This window comes from Gymnogyps californianus, chromosome 3 (assembly GCF_018139145.2).
Source record: "Gymnogyps californianus isolate 813 chromosome 3, ASM1813914v2, whole genome shotgun sequence".
Classification (NCBI taxonomy): Eukaryota; Metazoa; Chordata; class Aves; order Accipitriformes; family Cathartidae; genus Gymnogyps; species Gymnogyps californianus.
The window spans coordinates 11,710,750-11,729,845 of NC_059473.1; the positions used below are offsets into that span (position 1 = coordinate 11,710,750).

A 19,096-nucleotide genomic window follows, 5' to 3' on the forward strand; every position below is an offset into this window, starting at 1 on the left:
GTGAATGAGAAAGCAAAACTGAATATATGAATATAATCAGTGAAAATTTCACAACAGAGGGCTATGCTGGATCTCTGGAAAGCACAAATCTGTGGCTTTACAAATGCTGGTTTGGTTTAAAAAATAGAGCCCAAAGTTTAGCAAACTGAAATTTGTATTTTCTCAGCCTTTGACTTGGCTTCGGTATCTTGCCTTTGCACATGTATGTGTGCACTCCTGCTGCTGAACACCCCAACGCTAAAGGATGCACAACTCAGCCCAGCAGCTCAGTGAAGCCAGCCTGAGCTGCTGGGCTGGGATTACCCGCTCAGGTATGTCCTGGCTGCTGTACTGCTGATGACAACAAATGAAAGCTCACCTTCATCCCAAGCGTTATTAGTTGCCTGCTATAATAAAATCTTGCACGGTTGATCTGTGCAGCTTAATGATAGCCATGAAGGTCTTGGCTTGTAAGGACAGCCAAGTGGCTCCTTTGAACTCCAGGCAGATTTTCCATCATGGTCTGATCAGGGGAGCATGTGTGTGCACGCGTATGGATGCACACAATGTATGTATTAGTGCCATCTGCCAGGAAGGCAGCGGCCACCTCTTTCCTCTGCCGAGCTGCTCTGTCCCAGCTTTGCTCTTCAGCTGCGATACGGAGGGTAAAGAGAGGGAATGGGTACTGCAGGAGCAGGATAGCCTGAATTCGGGGCTTTCGGCCATGGAAAAGTCCTGAGTGGCTGCAGATTTGTTCATGCAGTGTATTTAATCAGGAGTCAACAAGCGCTCAGAGCCTCAAATATGAGTTGGCTTGAGTTGAGCTTTTAATGCATTTAAGCAACAAATCACTCCCGGGTGTATGATGACTATGTTTTTGGAGAGGAAGTAGGCAAAGGTCTCTGTGCAAACCCTTTGTCATTTAGCTACAAACCACTTGATGATTGTGGTTAGCAGACTTGGAAAAAGAAAGCATCTGTGCAATTAAATTTTTAGTAATAAATTAATATGCACAATAGAAGATTCTGTAAAACCAAAACAATGCACTTTTATTTCTGGCTAAGCTAAAGACTGCATCTCTATCTATTAATTTCTCTATTTATCTGCAGTTACAGTATATTATTTTAAGCAGCTGACTGCTCAGCTTCTGTTCTGATACAATAGCATTTGTCATGCTCCTCTGCAAAGGTGCCACTTAAAAAATAGTTGGAATGTTTTTCAAAAAAACCTTGGTATTTGAACACAAGATATCAGCATTTTCAGTTGCAAATAGTTGTATTTACATAAGTTCTTTCATTTCAACTGAGCTGTAGTTATCCTCCAGGATTTGCTATTTGGAATTCAAAATGTGTCTATAAATGCAAAAAAGTCCCCAAACCACAGGGAATGGGGGAGGAAAAAAAAAAAAATAGAAATAATTCTAATAAACTCTTCCGGGATGACTTTCCTCTGTTTTGTAAATCTGGTGCTTTGAAAGCATGCTGCATCTGTTTTACTTGCCAGAGAAGTTCTCTTTTGTCTTCCCTTGTGCAAGGTGTGATTCAAATCCTATTGATTTGATATGACGTGATGCCTTATAAATATGCCCAGGGTACGAAGCTCTGTGGTGAGCATCAGCATAATGTTGATTTAGGTTCATTTGTAAGAGCTAGAGTTTCCAGCTTCACCTGCAGTCACTGTAAAAAATAGCAGGAATAGCTGCAGTAGGAGAATGACATTGCAAGACAAACTTGAAATCAATTTTTTGTTCATTTGGGGAAAAGCTTCATTTCTTCTCTCTCTCATAAGAACTCTTGCTGGGAATGGAAAGCTGTCACGAAAGCACAAAGAGATCAGCTTTGCAGCCTGCCTTGTACAGCTTTCACTAGCACGAAGGGAGGATTTGGGATCCGTGTTTTCCAGGTGCTCCGTGACAAAGCATGCCAGTCATGCTGAACAGTTTCCAGTCTTCCCTGGGAGCCTTTCTGCCAAAACACAGACTCAGCCAGGAGCCCTAATGTTCTCAGCTGCTCTATCTAGAAACCTTCCAGAAGTGGATCTGAAAATTCAAATCTTAATTTCCCCGAGGATTCTTTTCTCAAAGAATGCTTGTATATACTCACTCGGGAGTTGCTGTTGAAGTCCTAACTTTTGTTCTCTTGGGGAAGTAAACAGTGAGTAAAAAGTGGATGCGAAATTCCTGCCTGCACAGAAAGTTTGTATGTACTGAAAATACACTCATCACTAACTGAATAACTTTTGATACGTATGTATTTAGAGTTGTTTAAAAGATGCAGTTGCTGTGAAGATATTCAGTGGCTTTCAATCACATAGGTCAGAAGTCGTTCAGTGCAAACTCCTGCTCAACACAAGGCTGACCTATATCTGGTGGCTCAAGGCCAGGTCCAAGGATGGAGCTTCCACAACCTCTCTGGTTGCGTCAGTATTTGATCACCCTCAGATTTGATAAATCAGTTTCTGGTTGTCATGGTTCAACCCTAGCTGGCAACTAAGCACCACGCAGCCGCTCGCTCACTCCCCCCGGTTGGGATGGGGGAGAGAATCGGAAGAGTAAAAGTGAGGAAACTCGTAGGCTGAGATAAAGACAGTTTAACAGGTAAAGCAAAAGCTGTGCACGGAAGCAAAGCAAAATGAGGAATTCATTCATCACTTCCCATGGGCAGGCAGGTGTTCAGCCATCTCCAGGAAAGCAGGGCTCCATCACGCGTAACGGTTACTTGGGAAGACAAACGCCATCACTCTGAACGCCTCCCCCGCTTCCTTCTTCTTCCCCCAGCCTTATATGCTGAGCATGATGTCATATGGTATGGAATATCCCTTTGGTCAGTTGGGGTCAGCTGTCCCAGCTGTGTCCCCTCCCAGCTTCTTGTGCACCCCCAGCCTACTCGCTGGTGGGGTGGGGTGAGAAGCAGAAAAGACCTTGACTCTGTGCAAGCGCTGCTCAGCAATAACGAAAACATCCCTGAATTATCAATCAATCAACACTGTTTCCAGCACAAATCCAAAACATAGCCCATACTAGCTACTATGAAGAAAATTAACTCTATCCCAGCCAAAACCAGCACACTGGTGTTCCAACTTGTGTCTATTGCCTCTTGACCTTCCACTATGCGCCACCGAGCCTGGCTCTGCTGTCTCTGCGCCCTCCCATTAGGTAGTCGTTGACAAGAAGATCTCCTCTGGGCATTTCCTTTTCCAGGATGAAGAAACCCAGCTCTCAGCGCCTCATCTAGTACATCATGTCCTCCAGCCCATGAACGCTCAAAAAAATTAGAGTAGAAACATTTCAATGAAGACCAAAGTACTTCATACCGTAAGTTTGGAGTAGCAATGTGCAAGTTTCCTCTTGTACTAGAAAACTGTAAGTCTGAAAGGCAGAAGGAAAAGCGGATAGCTACTCTTTTTGCTTTCATGTGCATATTTTCATATGCCACCTACTAAGAGAAGAGCAAAGTGCCCTGCAAAAACAGCGCAGGCTGTACAAAGTAACACAAGCCACAGTAAAAGATAGCTAACTGCAGCAGGAGGGAATCCCCCAGAAATAAAAAAAAAACTGGAGAAAGTGGAACAGAGAACACCACAGTTCAGAAACATGAATACAAAGAATATACACCACTTACTAGTTTGAGAGTTTGTAAGTAGTGGGGTAGTAGTTAAGTATGCAGTCAATGAGCAGATGAGAGATTTCCTGCTGAATTGCTTCACAGAAGTCTGAAGGAAATACAAACAGTACTTAAAACTGATAATATGAGAGGAGTCAAATATAGATTCAAGTGTTAACTTGAGGAGTTAAATATATCATGAGATAGTCTATCAAGTACTGAGGTTAATTATGCAATTGTTCTGATACACTGAGTGTTATAAGTATCACTTTACAAGGAGTGAGTTGTCTCCTGGAGAAGGCTGCTCTAAAACAAACATCAAAAAACCCTGAAGAGCCAGACCTTCCAGATTTTTTTTTTTTTTTTTTAAAGCTTCTTCCCTATATTGTGATGTTTCTGTAGGCATGGCACAAAACATACTGCACACCAGCAGGATTTATCGTATCTTATTTATGGTTTTCAGGCACAGATGTGTACTCTTTCCTTTACTTAGCCTGTAGCCTTTTTAAATCGAGTAACAGTGTGCACTGTAGCTATCTCCTGTAACATTCACTGTAAAACACATTGTTTTAAAATAAGCTGTAGCACAGTAATTACTGCAATGAATTCCTTTGGTCCCCGGGTTCATGTTGAAATGAGATTTTACTGACTTTGTATGGAACACCAGAAGGCAGTCATCACATTGGCAGCTTTCCTTACCTCCCTAATTTCTGCAGAAGTTTCCTAACTGTCGTGAAGACAGACGTATGAAATTTTCTTCTTATCATTTCTCCACGGCTAAACTCCAAGAGGTTTAGAGGAATGAGAAGAACAGTGAAAAAATATGGTGTATATACTTCTTGTCTATTCCTAAGACTGCAAGAACACCTAAGTCTTGCAACAGCTGCTTCATAAACATTCAAGGCATTCACTTACTGTGCCCTGTCTCCAGCTGGCCTGTGCTGCAGCAGCCATTCCCATTTTCTGAAATGCTTGTTTTCCCTTTCAACTATTTATGTCTAGTAAGTCTTTGCTGCATTACTGTCACTGTACTTAATAGCTACAGTAATGTTCTGAGAGCAGACTTGTTTTTAAGGATAAGCTTATTGATGTTTGCTGATTTATTTTATATTCTAGTTGATAAATCCTCAAAGAAGCCATTCAATTTCCTTAGAATTCAGTTTAAGCTTTTTTTTTGTTTGTTAAAACAGTTCTACTTCTTGAATCCTCATTTAAGGACAACAAACCAAAAAAGGGAAAATGAGATGACTCCAGATATGACAGACCCCAGATGTACTTTAGTACAAGGCAGAAACACTTATATTGGAACAGGACAGACCTCAACTTAGCACTGACATTGTGTATGAGAAAAAGCCCATTATCCTGAGAGTTTGCACTCTGCAAACAGGGCAGCAAGTATTTAAGGTGCTTAGAAAACAAAGAGAACAAGTAGTACATCCAAGAAATTCCCAGAACAACAAACCTAGTCGAAATCCCTTAAATCTACGTAAGGCAGGTTACTACAGGAGGAACAAACAAAGCAGGAGTCTAGGAGAAGCGTTACAGCAACATTCATCTGTGCGTTCGCAAAGGAATAATTACAGTACAATATATTTGAAATAGCTTCCTGAAGTTAAAACGTTTGTAGGCTGCACTAGGAAAATTCTCAAGCAAGTATATTAACCTCACTTGGTCTTAACCAAGTGAGTCCTTGTCTCCTGGGACAAAAGGCTTTGAAGCTACAATCAAATTAGTACTGAGCTACAGTACCAACACTGCTTTTGAACTGCAGTGCTGGAGTACAAATCTGTCTTGAGGCTTTTGTGTCTGATGTCGACATAAAGCAATTTTGCCTGGGAAAGACAAATGGAAGTGCTAGTCATTAATAAAGCTTCTTAAAACTACTTTCCCTCAGTTTCCTAAAAAAGAAAACACCTCTGAAGGCCTATTTGTTGTACTATCAAATTCTGCTAGTTACATAACTAACACATGCAAATAAAGTGCAACAGACTACTCTTAGCCATTATGCGATTAAGCATGTTTTAATATTTCTATTGACAAACATTGTAAGCATAACCAGAGTGAACAGTATATACTTGGGAGTCTGTCCAGTGATAAACTTGAATCACTGAACTACTGGTTCAAGGAGAACCACTGGCATTCTAATTTCATTCTCAGTTAAGCCATAGGATGCTGAAGTGATCACGGACTAGGATGTGTTCCAACAGTGCCAAATTCTAATCAAAACTCAGATTGTGCGTTAGTAGCCAAGGCCGAGGCAAACAATTATTCTGTATCATACACAGAAAGCAACTAGTATTGAACAGACAAAGTTTGGTCAACAAACCAGTTTTACTTCTTTAATGATCTTTTTGCTAATAACTCAATAGGCACAACAGTACCGGTAAGCATATGAACTTTAAAATGCACAACTGCCACAGCTGACTTGAATACAGTAATAGTGTTTGGTAGCAGACTTAGAGACGACTTTTAGATTCTTCCACTCTGAAATGATTTTGTGTTTCCTCATCACCTAGTCATGCACTGGAGAGGAATTCCACAGCAGTCTCCTTCTCTTCAGTTAACTCCTTAGCAGTCAGATCCATCTTCTCACGAGAAAAATCATTAATAGGAAGACCCTCAACAAACTTCCAGGTCTTGTCCTGTTTGAAAACAAACAAATAAAAAGCCCCTCCATATAAGAACAAGCTTCATTCAGTCTGCATGAAGGAAACTTTGCAGCATAAGAAACAAAGTTAACGGCCTTAAACACATCAGGCAGAAGTTAATTTTGTTTTCAGATACAGAATGCAATCAGCACCAGCTAGTCATGTCAGATTCTACTGGTCTATTGGTACTTACTCGACAGCTACTACCAAATGGTTAATGATGGTCCCTTCTGTGAAAGACTGCTAAAACCCTCACGTCCCAGCAACTGCAGTCCCATACTAAAAGCACTGCTGTTAACAAGCTCATGTGACAGTTTAGCTAGGTCTTGCAGAAGATACTTGGATTTAAATACAGTCTAGTTACCTTGATCACAACAGGGAACGAATATAACAAGTCTTCAGGAACACCGTAAGAATTGCCATCAGAAATTACTCCCATGGAAACAAATTCCCCCTGAAACCAGAAAAGTAAGAGATAAATACATTTTTCACTGCTAAAAGCAAGCAGAATTTTAATTTCCAATATACTGCATCTCCTATGACACACTTTATTCCAGAAAAAGACAGATTCTTCCCCCTCTGAACACACATACACACTTGAGGTCAAAGCCACTGGCATGTAATCAAAGCATTAGGCAAACAAGCACTTACTCAAGAGCAACATCTTACCGCTGGAGTGCCAAACCAGATGTCCCTCACATGATCACAGATAGCTTTGGCAGCTGACATCGCACTGGACAGCTTCCTAGCCTTAATAACAGCTGCTCCACGTTGCTGAACAGTCTGCAATTAAGAAAAAAAACGCTAAATTGTAAAGCAGCAAAATCTTGGCTCCGTCTAAACGCTGTTAGTAAATGCCATGAGGAAAGACCGTCTTACATCGTTATTTAATTTCTTCAGTCAAGATATAGTTCTATCACTAAATGAACATGGCGTACAATCCAGAAATACAATCTAGAAGAGTTTTGCCAAGACAAGAACTTGATGGAATATTTCAGAGGCTAGCTCATTTCTTTGTACCTGCTTTACAGCTAGTAGCCCACTGACTTCTCTCATACCAACCAGATGTTTCAAGCTTTTACCACCAAGAGCCTTCATGTATGTCAGCAGTAAGAGATGTCTCAGAGCAACACTGGCAATTCAGGTTTTTTGCTGAATACCAGTGTGAACTACTTGCTGGTCTCAATCCTACAATATTTAATGCAAAATTAATTTAATTCCTGAAGATAGTTGAATCTACCTCCCTATACTCAAGTCTGTATTGAGAAATTTTGTACTTAAGAATTGCACTTCTTAGAATTAGAATAGCTTCTTAAACTGTACATCTTTTTTTTTTTTTTTTAATAAGTTTTGGTAAGGCTCTAAGCCAACCAGACCCCAGTCTAGAAAGCAAGCATTATGAAGTCTCCTTAACTTAGGTAAAGCATTCTAGCATCGACCAGCATTACAAAGTACCTAGAAGGCCAAACCCATATCCTGCCTTGGCCACGTAAGATACAGCAGGATCAAGGACAAGGACAGGTTTCTGCTTACACTCTGGCTCATGAACTTTGGTTGCCAGCATACAATAATTTATTCTGTAGCAACAAGCATGAACTGGAACAAGCTATATCCAAAACCAAGATAGGACAGAGCACAGTCATATGACAAAACACATCCTCAGTTCCAAACTAAAGGTGCCTTGGCTAAGATATAGTACCTGGCTGTCAGCATGCCAGTAACATTGCAATACCAAGCAAAGTACAGCTACTTGGCGTCATGTTCATCAAGGGCTTTAGTAATCCTTGTTTCACTTTATATTGCATTTAGGTAGCCTGTGCTCTTGATCAATTAATACCATTATTTTGTTTTACCACCCTACATTATTATTTATTACTACCCTACAGAAAGACATTTGCAGGTGTCTTCTAGATTTTTCACGTTACTTTTCAGAAATGCTGCTGACAAGGCCACAGATTTAGACTTGGAAAGCATGTGTGCATCTGCACACACGTGCATATGCAGGGGGAGGGCTGCTGCGCTTTTTTTGGTGGGTGGGGAGCAGCAAACGGAAGATCATCCTACTTCATCTACAAAGATGCCCCAAAAAAATCACCATAGTGAAATGTCAATGGCGCTTGTGTGTCAGATGAGTTGCACCTGAGCTATGATCAAATTTCTTTTTGTTCAATCATTTTAGCACTCCAAATGGATTTTTCTAATAGTATTTACATAGGTTTTCATAATGCCTTAAATTTCTCAAGAGCAAATAACTGATAGAGACAAGCGATCTGAAGATGACTTATTCTACTGAGACAGGAAGAGCTGCTTCACTAAGTCAGTCAGTCACATAGTTTACCATTTCATATGAGGATAGGAGAAAGCAGAGGCACAGAATGACCATTTAAAAAAAAAAACAAACAAGATCTTACCAGGATAAAGTCTCCCTTCAGCCAGCTGTCATCTTTTATAGCTTCATAAACTCCAACTTCCTTTCCTTTCACATTTACCTTCGCATGGTTAACATCTGGATATTGAGTGGAGGAGTGGTTGCCCCAGATGATGACATTCTTCACATCATTAGCAGTCACACCAAGTTTCAGAGCAATCTAATTGGAAATTAAAGTAGTCCACTGCATTAACTTCAGCATCTCAATTCACAGGCTTCTTTGAAAGCATTGCTCTGTTTGTCTTTAGCAGAGACAACAGAAAGCATTCTACTTTGAATAGGCCCTTCTTACCTGAGATTTAGCTCTGTTGTGATCCAAACGAGTGAGGCAGCTGAAGTTTTCCTTTGGTATTGATGGGGCTGACTTTGATGCAATCAGGCAGTTAGTATTTGCTGGATTCCCAACTACCACAACCTAAAAACAAAAAGGGGGAAGGGGAATGTGGAAAGATGAAGAAGCTATTTCTGCAAAATAACTCCCTCAAGTGAAATACATGGCTTTGCCTTCAAAGAAGCTATCAAAAAGTTAAGTTTTCTAAATCTCTTGGTTGTCTTCAACAGGATTGTTTTATGTGTGTGTTGTTCATAGTCACTGAGTCTTCTGTAACTGCACAGAAAAATATTTTCTAGCTAGGTGTTTTCTTTATAAATTGACATTCAAACGTGAAAGAGAACAAGACTTCTAGAGAGATCTGCACACTAACCCACAGCCTGGCTTCAAACCTCATGCTACTAGATACAGGGAAAGCAAGATACATACACACTGGCCAGCCCACAGTGAATTCACCATCACCTTTTAAACGCTTTCTAGACTGGCTGCCACTGCTTTATGTAATTGCTTTATAATTAAGAAAGCCAGAACAGTTACTTATCTCAATGTTCATAGGCAGTTAGAAGTAAAATAATGCCTGAATTTAGATAAATTTATTACTATGGAAAACTGATTTTCATTCATCCTTCATCTACTAATGTGCCTCAAATGATTAATGTCAAGCTCCACATACTCTCAATCACACAAGCTAATCTGCAAACCTCCCTTTGTATTTCCCCTTTTGAAAGTGAGTTCAGTAAATTTTCCATTACTCTGCAATAGTTATATTGATAGTTTTTATTCCAACTGTATAAAGAAGCAAACAAGCCTTTAGAAGCAGTAGGAAGTTCATCAGCAGAGGAAGTAGACATTAAAAAGTCAGTTACAAAGCACAGTCGGAGTCTGGGTTTGAGATTAAGAGCAGTAGGAGAGCAGCCACATGATCCCATTAACTGTGCTGAAGGAATCTGAGAGAGAACAATTAAAAGCTTCCAATGCTCCAAAGACCAAGACGCAAACAACCTAAATAAAGCCAATTTTTTTGTGCAACTGTAATTCTATATTGATACTGAAGTTAAGGGTCATTATGTTAAAGCCACAGATGGATATGAAGTAGGCAGCTGCATGTGGATAATTTAGTTCTCCCAGAGAAGAGAGATAACGAGCAGAAGACTGCTTTTTATTTTTTTATATAGATTTTTTTTTTTTTTTTTTTTTTTTTTTTTAGAGTTGGTGGTAACCAGTTCAGAGTATGTGTGGAATACAGCAATACAATGTAAAACTTACCTTTTTCACCGAACAAATTAAGGACTAAATCATCTACCTATTTAACATACTGTATCTTATCTACCCTTGACTGTGGAATATTTTCCAGGGCTTAAGGAAAGGAATGCCTGCACTGAATAGGCTCCTGCTTGCGCAATATCATTCTACAATGTATTTAGATCTCTACATAACTCAGAGAGTTAACTTTTTAAATTCAGTTTCTATATTCACCTTGACAGTCTTTTTGGCATACTTGTCCAAGGCTGCACCCTGAGACTTGAAAATTTTCACATTTGCTTTGAGTAAATCCTTCCTCTCCATGCCCTCTCTCCTTGGCATGGAGCCAACCAGAATTGCTATGTCAAGGTCTTTGAATGCAACTTCCTCCTTGTCTGTTGGAATGACCTCTAAAAAAAGGAAAGGGGGGAGGGGGAAACAAAACTAAGTGAGACAAATACTCATGGCAAAGTGTTAACGGGAATATTCTTTGGTTCATAAATAGTCTATAATCTGATCTGACAACGCCACCACCTTCCCCTTCCAAAAATACAAGTATAGTCATATTATACGACCTAATACACAGTCACAGATTAAATACTTGCCAGTAAATGGTTTATATATACAAATATTTATCTAAAGCTTTAGATATAAATTCTGAAAACACAGGAGAAATCTATGTAAAAAGATACCTTTCATGTGTCTCTATCTAAATACATATACATATGCTGTTCTTTACTTGCAAGTACCAACACAAATGAATCATCTTAACAACTCAAACCGGAGAAGGTTTGATTTGTACAAGTACAAGAGCTAGTAGCTACATGCCTTTTTTTTTTTTTTAAGTACTGTAATAATTACAGTAGCATCTACTTGTTCCCTTTCTTCTGCTTGTTTAAACTATCAGAACTTGTTTACATGACTTGATGAGCGATTTCTCAGTTTGTGTCTTTATGCAGAAGATATTTCTAAAGACTAGCTTTTTTTTTTTTTTTTTAAACTTAGTAAAAGCATCTAGGCATATCTAAAGATTCAGTGTTATTTTACCACTAGGCCAGAATACAATGCACAAGTATCCAACAATTTGTTGTACATGCTGACAACCCAAGATTAGATGATATAAACCAAACCCCAGGTATCTGCGTAGTCAATTCTTTACACAAAACTCATTTGATGACATTCTTCCTAGCTTACAGCCTAAGTTAAATCAGCTTATCTTCCACAAAATATAAAACCAAGAAAGGATCATCTAATATTTTCTTCTGCTTAACTTCCTGCCAGCTACAGGATCTCATAAATGCAATAGTTGTACTAGAACATCTTGTAGGTATAAGAAAAATTTCTTTTGGCCACCTCTCAGCAGCGGTAGAGCACAGTCCTGCAGCTCCATCACTACACCTTCCAATACAGTCATCATGGGGGTGATATCCAGCAGCACAAGAACAAGAGGCTGTAAAGAAAGAAATGGTTTAGTGCAAGTTGAGCGTAATCTGTTTCGAAAATGAATTTGTCTTGTTATCTGCTAGAAACTGCTATCTTGTGCAAGACTTAAGATCCATTTACAGAAAACTGAAAAACTTCAGCACAACCAACAACTGAAAGCTTGTGTAACAGAGCAGGACTCCATTTTCCCCACTTAAAGAATAAATTACTTGCATATTGGTAAACCATTCTGAGTGTCTACAAGAAAACATGTCTCAAGACTGCAGTTCTGACACTAGCTTATTCATTACTGCGCAGCAGAGACAAGTGATAATTCAGCGTAAGAGTTACCTGTTCTTTGCCGAAGACATCTCCCTTGGCAATGCTGTAGAGCAGCGAGTAAGCAATCTGCCCGGCAGCTCCAGTCACCAGGACTCTGATAGGTTCACCCTGCAAGAAAATCACAGAGACTTACCCACAGCTACACAGTGCAGGCTCACACCATCTGAGTGGTAAAAATTAACCGTTACTACATAAATAAGGTTATGATTATTTAACCTGGATGAAAGCATGTGCCTAAATGAGGATCAGGCCCAGCTCCTGGGATCATACTTCTGTTCTGCTAGAACCACCAGCAATTTCTCTACTTGCTTTTACAGAAACAGACCACACTTGCAAAAATATCCTTAAGAATTGCTCCTGGAAAAGCTTCCAAAGTGCTAGGAATAACAATCTATTTGAAAAACTTTGTATTCCTTTTAACAATGCTGCCTTTTTAACATAAGGCGTTACAACATGTACCCACTCATTAGATTACCCATTCATACTTCTAATTTACTACAGAAGTTTTACGAGCTGTGATACTTCACCAGTTTTCAGATTCTTTCAATTTTGAGGGCTGTTTCCATTCAGCATTTTGAATGCTTACTTGCAACCAAAGACTTATTGAATGTCAGAAACCAAGGAATCTAGTGGGCTTAAAAACTACTGCCTCAGTAAACTGTTATGCAGCAATTTAACAAATCCACAGACAAAAGCTACATTATGGACAAATACAGACACTAATACCCATAATACAACTGTCCATTGTCAAACGGACCCAAAACTCCAAAAGACTGGGAGAAGACTGCCAACATGTTGCTATATTGCAAAAAGGGGAAAAAAAAAATGGCTTACCCTATAGCAAAAGTCCATTTTGTTAAGCAGAACCAGGACTTAGGGAAATCCAGAGGTTATTTAATATTGAAAATATAAGGCTGAGAGAGTTGAGGTTGTTCAGCCTGGAGAAGAGAAGGCTCCAGGGAGAGCTTATTGTAGCCTTTCAGTACTTAAAGGGGGCTTATAAGAAAGATGGGGACAGACTTTTTAGTAGGGCCTGTTGTGATAGGACAAGGGATAATGGTTTTAAGCTAAAAGAGGGTAGATTCAGACTACATATAAGGAAGACATTTTTTACAATGAGGGTGGTGAAACACTGGAACAGGTTGCCCAGAGAGGTGGTAGATGCTCCATCCCTGGGAACATTCAAGGTCAGGCTGGACGGGCCTCTCAGCAGCCTGATCTAGGTGAAGATGTCCCTGCTCATTGCAGGGGAGGTTGGACTAGATGACCTTTAAAGGTCCCTTCCAACCCAAACCATTCTATGATTCTATGAAAAGGGAAAACATGCCAAAGGACATTCATAACCCAATATTTTGTAAGCCTGTTTTTTGTATCTCCCTTTTTCCCTAGAAGCAATAGGGCTGGGGCAGATTGTGCTAGGACAGGAACAAGCAGACTCTGACCAGCCTGCTGGAATGGCATGCCCACTTCTTCAAATAATAAAAGATGATCATTTGAGTTATGGACAAAACACCTTCCATATTCAATTATGTCTGAACTTATTTAATCACATACTGAGCTACATTATGAAAAGCGTAGCTGCAGAGCAAAGGCAGGCATTTCACTTAGCGCTGGTGAGGTTGGAGCTGGAATATTGAGTCCAGTTTTGGGACCCCGAGTTCATGTCCTCTAAGATGAGGCTGAGGGAGCTGGGCATAGTCTGGAAAGGTAGAGGATAAGGGGTGATCTAACAGCAGCCTACTACAACTTCAAGGAGTGTTACAAAAATAACGCTGCCAAACACCTCTCAGTGGTTGCAGATGGCAGAACAGGGGCAACGGCTACAAATTAAGAGAAAAATTCTTGATTAGGGTGGTACTGCTGCACTGGAACAGGGTACCCAGAGAGTATGAGCAACCTTCATCCTTGGTGGTTTTCAAGACCCAGATGAAAAAACACGTATGACATGATTTAGCAGTGGCGAAAGCCTTGCTATCAGGCTGGACTGCACACCCTTCAGACTCAGAGCAAGAAAGAAGTCAGACTGGATGACCTCTAGAGATCGTTTCCAACCAACATTCCTCTCATCGATATTTATAGGAAAACCATTTTGGGATTTGAGTGTATTCTCTCTGCAGAAGTGACCAGCCAAGCACAGCTGCATCAAGCTAGCATTAAATAACTAAAAAAATGAGGCCACCTACCCCATTTTACCATGTACTAGATAAGATGAGAGGGTAAGTGATGAAGTTAAACTACTGAACTTGCAGATTTAGACCTCAACATGATTTTGCCTTCATTATGGGAATGATTCTTTAAATATTTGGTTAAATGGCTACCTGTCCTGCTGTGAGTCTCGTCCCTCAAACCTCGTCAAAACTCCATGAGGAGGGGGAAGGAGAGCAGACAATCAATTCTTGCTGTTTTAAATCTCAAAACTAGTTTTGGTACACTATTCTTGAATAGCAAAGTTATACCGTCCAAACATACCGTAATGTCTGAATGATGGGCAGCACAGATTAAGATGCATATCAGATTTTAAAGCCAACTTTTCAGCATGTTTTTAAGGAGAATCTACATTTTATTTATGTAAAGGGAACAATGAACACTCTTTTAAGGTAGCTAATCATATTAGTTAGGAAAACAAGTACTGGAAAATTACTGTGCTGCAAAACCTTGGCCTGGCAAAATCCCATATCAGCAGCATATAAAAAGTGATCCCATGCTAAGCATGCTACTCCAGAACTCACACAGATAACAGCAGAACACATTTTCTTTGAATTACATGGTATCTGAAATCAATTGTGAACTGATTTCTGAATTTCCAGTGAATGGAACAAAGATTTTAAGAAGTTAGGCTCTTTCTCCTTTGCAACGTATAAGCCACTCCAAAGTAGTGTTACAAAAGGGGGCAAGTCGATGAGAATTTCTTCCACTATATGCACTTTACATGCTAATCTGATTTAAACATAAAAAATGTCAATCTATCCACTAGCATTATGGTGAGTATTTAGCATAACAACAGGAGAGGGAAGGAGTGGAAGATAAAAAGGTAAGAGGTAGGACTATTTTTTTTTTTTTTAACCGAGACAGACTAGACTTAACATTTAGCCTTGTTTGGGGAAAAAAAAAAAAAAAAAAAATCCTTCAGTCATGACTCAGCTCCACCCTCTCAAAAAAATTATATTTGCTTACTACTATCCTTCCTGTTCTCCCCCCATTTTGGGCTGGAAGAGGGAGGAAGAAACAGAAGCTAAAAGAAGGCAAGGAGTACTGCCTCTTGTTTTTTCTCTCCAAACCTTCAGTACATTGGATTCACATACAAGCTTTCCCCAAAACCCCTTGCCTCTGCACCAATTGTGAGCAATTAGTATCAAAGAAATTTTCATGCTCTCTCTTGATTCCAGGAGCTAGATTAACAAGGCAAAAAAGTTGTGCTTCTTATAAAATACAGTTAACTCTCTCTGGAAAACTTACATAACATATAAAAATCGGTATCACTGAGCATCTGAGGCTACTTTTGGAGGTTGGATGTTTAGAGAAATGAGTAGCTCCCCAATGGAAGTTGTAGGCTCCACACATTCATGTTCAGGCACTTTAATTCATGGCTTGGCTCCTGCACTGGGCTTCAATAAGAATACTTCCATGCTGTGGTAACTACAGAGGTGACCTTCACTCACTCTCAGGTATACAAGAGCTAGAGGACAAATTAAACGACATCTAACTAACTGAACTATTTAGTTTCAAAGCCTTCCCCACTTCACATACAGCCAATGTATAGTTAAAAAGTTGTAGGAGACTGAAAGAGTAGTAAAGGTAATGATAAAGAAAAAAAAAAGTGAACGTTGCATCCCCAGATACCCTTCTCCCTCTAATTCAGCAAACGTACGATTTCGCCCCGTCCTAAATAATCACAGATAAAAGTAAAGCTTCCAGTATCAAATGAGGAAGCTGTGGGCTTAATGCCCTCCCCCTGCACACACTTTGGTTTAAGAACTCAGTGCCTAAATTATCTCTGTGATTACTGCTGATACTAGCAGACCTAAAATACTAGTGCCATACATGAAAATAACACTACATGGCAAAACTGATTCAGGAGGTTAAAAGGTAAGTGAAAGTGTAATATGAAATAACCCACAATCTACCAAATGTAGGAATGAGAAAATCTATGTCCTTGTCTACACAAGTGACGGACTTTGCATTACTAATTACAGTTATAAAAGACCTCTATAAACATTATTACTGATAAACTTAACTGTCTGTAAAATCTCATCAACCTAATGTTATTCCTGAATATTAAAGCCAACTAAGCTACCCCACCTTGCTTGACAAGAATTTAAGCATTAAACTGTATCTCCTCAAAAGTCTAAAGCCTGCCTAACAAACTTCCCCGTTGCTTTTCCCTCTTTAAAGCAGAGCTGCAGTAACAGTAAATATATTTGGAAGTGTGGTAGAAAGTATCGGCAAGACAGTTGTGCACTTTAGCAACCCCAGCAGTGCTGTGGTTCCTAGACTGAATTCCAAAGGAATTCTTTCCTTAAGAAATGACCTTGAGACAGGTGCCCTTAAAAACCATTTCCATTTCATTTAGCTAATAGCAGTTGCATCAATAGAGACATGATTTTGTTTCAGAAGCTTAAAGCCTTTGCCCAACACCAAACGCATAAGTAGAATAGTGAAAGTAAGATAAAAACCAGTGACATTCCAAAAAGTCTGGGCATCAAAGTAAGTTTCAAATAGCAGTTCTCCTGGAGACCAGCAAATTCATGGCAGCCAATGTTTTGAAAGCTCAAGTACAAACTAAAACTTGCTGCCTTGTGGTCACTTCTGAGAATCCATATTTTGAACAGAAATAAGAGTGGAGAATTAGGATCCATAAGGTTTACAAATTTGAGTATTTTTTAGCATATAGCTGAAATAAGAAGCCATGTTTCAGAGCACACAAGCATCTTTTCTATAGCAAAGTACTGAAAGAAAAGGTTTGAATAACAGGGTATAAAGTCTAGAAAAACATGGAGATTTTTCATGATTATAAAGAAAAGCAAGGACTCTGTGCAAGTTTGTGTATGTGCATATATATATGCGCCACAGAAAAGCAAAGCACTCCAGTTCACCTGCGTAACCTCAGGGCAGAACTACAAGGACTCCTTGACAATTTGGAAAACCTAAACAAATAGCTGGATTTCTGACAGCAAGCAGAGATGAAACGAGAGGAAAACATTTCACAGGCGTTTCCCCTTGAGCTAATACAGAATTGCACCCAAAACCTTTAATGTCTCACAAAATTAAGCAGCGAGCATCCCCATCTTCTCGAAGACAATATTGCCAACCGCGGGGCTCAGCGAGCCTCCGGCTTCAGAAAAAGGCGCGATTAAACGGCTGAAGGGCCAGCACCAGGCCGGGGAGGTTCGCTCCGCTCCGCCGGGTGACCCCAGCAGGAGCACAAGCTGATCTCCCCCGCACGCCGGTAAAGAGGAGGCAGACACGATGCTAGGCCGGCACTGCAGGGGCCGACACCGATCCCCAAGTCCCCGGGCTGGAAGGTCACCTCGGCGCGGCCTCCGTGGGGGCCGCTCGGCGGGGGCGGGGGGGAGCAGAGGGAAGCCGGCGCCATTTCGCAGCCATCTTCACCAGACGGGAGCCCCCTGCCCCAACCGCCCCGGCGAGGGGGCGCAGCCCGGCGTCCCCCCCGCCCCAACCGCCGCCTAAAGAGAGCGCCCCCCGGCTCGGGCGAGCGGTACCGACCATGGCTGAGAGGAGCGGCGGGTCCGGCAGCCTCGAGGTCACCTCTACAGCGCGACTGGAGCCGCGACAGCGCTGCGCTAAGGTACCGCGGAGGGGCGGGGCGCGCCCGCCCCGCGCGGCCGCCTGGGGACTGTAGTCGCGGCTCCCGCCGCCCCGCACGGCTTAGGGCTCGGGCGGAACTACAACTCCCAGCGTGCCTCGGGGCGCGCGCGCCTCGCCCCCGGACGCTATTGGCGTCGTGGCAGCGCTTAGCCGCCCCCCGCCCCTCGCCCCATTCATTGAAGTGCAGAGCGGCGGCCCGAGAGCAGCTCTGCCGAGAGCCGCTAGGGGGCAACAGGCGGCTCCCTTCGTTGCGCATGCGCCCATGGGAGATGAGGGCCAGGGGGTTGCGGCAGCGCGGGCATTTCTGTTTGCGCATGCGCCAGGCGAAGGGCCGGCGTTGCGCGCTTTCTGCTCGGGCGCGGGCAGAGAGGCGCATGCGCGCGGGAGGAGCCACCGGCCGGGGGCGTCGAGCGCCGCGAGCGTGCGTGGCTGCTGCGCGTGCGCAGCTGGCGGTGCTTCGGTGGTTGCTAGGTGGCGGGGGGGCGCGGGGAGCGGCGCGCGGGCGAGCGAGAGCCTGGCACTGGCGGCGGCGGCGGCAGCAGCGCTCCCCGCCCCCCGCCTCCCCCCCCCCCGCCCGGTCTCCTCGGAGCGCTCGGTGGGTTCGGGTGCGCGGCCTGGCCGTGCCCTTCCCTGGGGTGGGCATCCCGGCGGGCCGGGCCGGGCCGTTTCCGGGCGTTACCTGTAGGCCCCCGCCCCCCTGCACCCGCCCTACCGGCGCTGCGCGGCCGTTGGGCAGCGCCCGTCGCCTCAGTGAGAGGGGCGGGGGGCGCAGGCAGGGAGCTCCTCTCCTCAGACCAAGCCCCGGGGGCGGTGAGGGCGGGCAGAGCCTTCCCTTTGCCTTCACCGCGCCGCAGCCTCTTGCCCGGCTTTCCCACGGGCCCGACCTCCTCCTGGGGAGTTGTCTGCGAGCGCCCGCCTGTCCCGGGGTCCCAAAAGCGCTGCCCTCGGGTGCTGCCTCTGCCTCCCGTGCGGGCTCCGGGTTTCTTTCCTCGCTTCCTCTCTCCCTGCTGTCTGTGGCACCTTTCTTTCGGCCCTTCGGGAGAAAGTGCATAGCTATGCTTACACTTTACAAAATCCTGTGAGCTTGCGCTTGGCCTTTTCTTTACTTGCAGTAGGGAAAACTGAGAGTTTACCTGTGCTATTCTGCTGTTAAAACAGCGTGACTAAACTAGTGATCTGTTGTACAAAAATAAAACTTCATTTAGTTGTATTTTGGATTGTTGACTGAAGCAAACTCTTGGTCTGTACCTAAAGTGAGGCTGATGCTGGTATAAAT

General features: G+C 42.4%; 2 protein-coding genes across 2 annotated transcripts in view; one reads left to right on the forward strand and one right to left on the reverse strand.

The window, feature by feature from the left end:
- Window positions 1-5,906: 5,906 nt before the first annotated feature.
- On the reverse strand, window positions 5,907-17,776 carry MDH1 (malate dehydrogenase 1). The gene is made up of 9 exons (XM_050893526.1): window positions 17,719-17,776; window positions 12,004-12,102; window positions 11,584-11,680; window positions 10,465-10,640; window positions 8,950-9,072; window positions 8,641-8,817; window positions 6,899-7,012; window positions 6,594-6,683; window positions 5,907-6,223 (listed from the first exon to the last, which is right to left on the reverse strand). Exons 1-9 carry the CDS (start codon window positions 17,719-17,721, stop codon window positions 6,098-6,100), a joined length of 1,005 nt encoding a protein of 334 aa, XP_050749483.1. The 5' UTR covers window positions 17,722-17,776; the 3' UTR covers window positions 5,907-6,097.
- A 597-nt stretch (window positions 17,777-18,373) lies between these two features.
- The window catches only part of WDPCP (WD repeat containing planar cell polarity effector), a 157,964-nt gene continuing 157,241 nt past the window's right edge, over window positions 18,374-19,096 (forward strand). The window contains exon 1 of the mRNA XM_050894524.1: window positions 18,374-18,415. The gene's annotated coding sequence lies outside the window, so the exon portion shown is untranslated. The remainder of the gene's footprint in view (window positions 18,416-19,096) is intronic.

Excerpts from the sequence above, each read along its gene's own strand:
- MDH1 (XM_050893526.1), bottom strand. Across the intron at positions 7,013-8,640 it reads TGAAGGGAGACTTTATCCTG|ACTGTTCAGCAACGTGGAGC; the intron begins GTAAGATCTTGT and ends TCTTAATTGCAG. Across the intron at positions 6,684-6,898 it reads TCTGGTTTGGCACTCCAGCG|GGGGAATTTGTTTCCATGGG; the intron begins GTAAGATGTTGC and ends TTCTGGTTTCAG.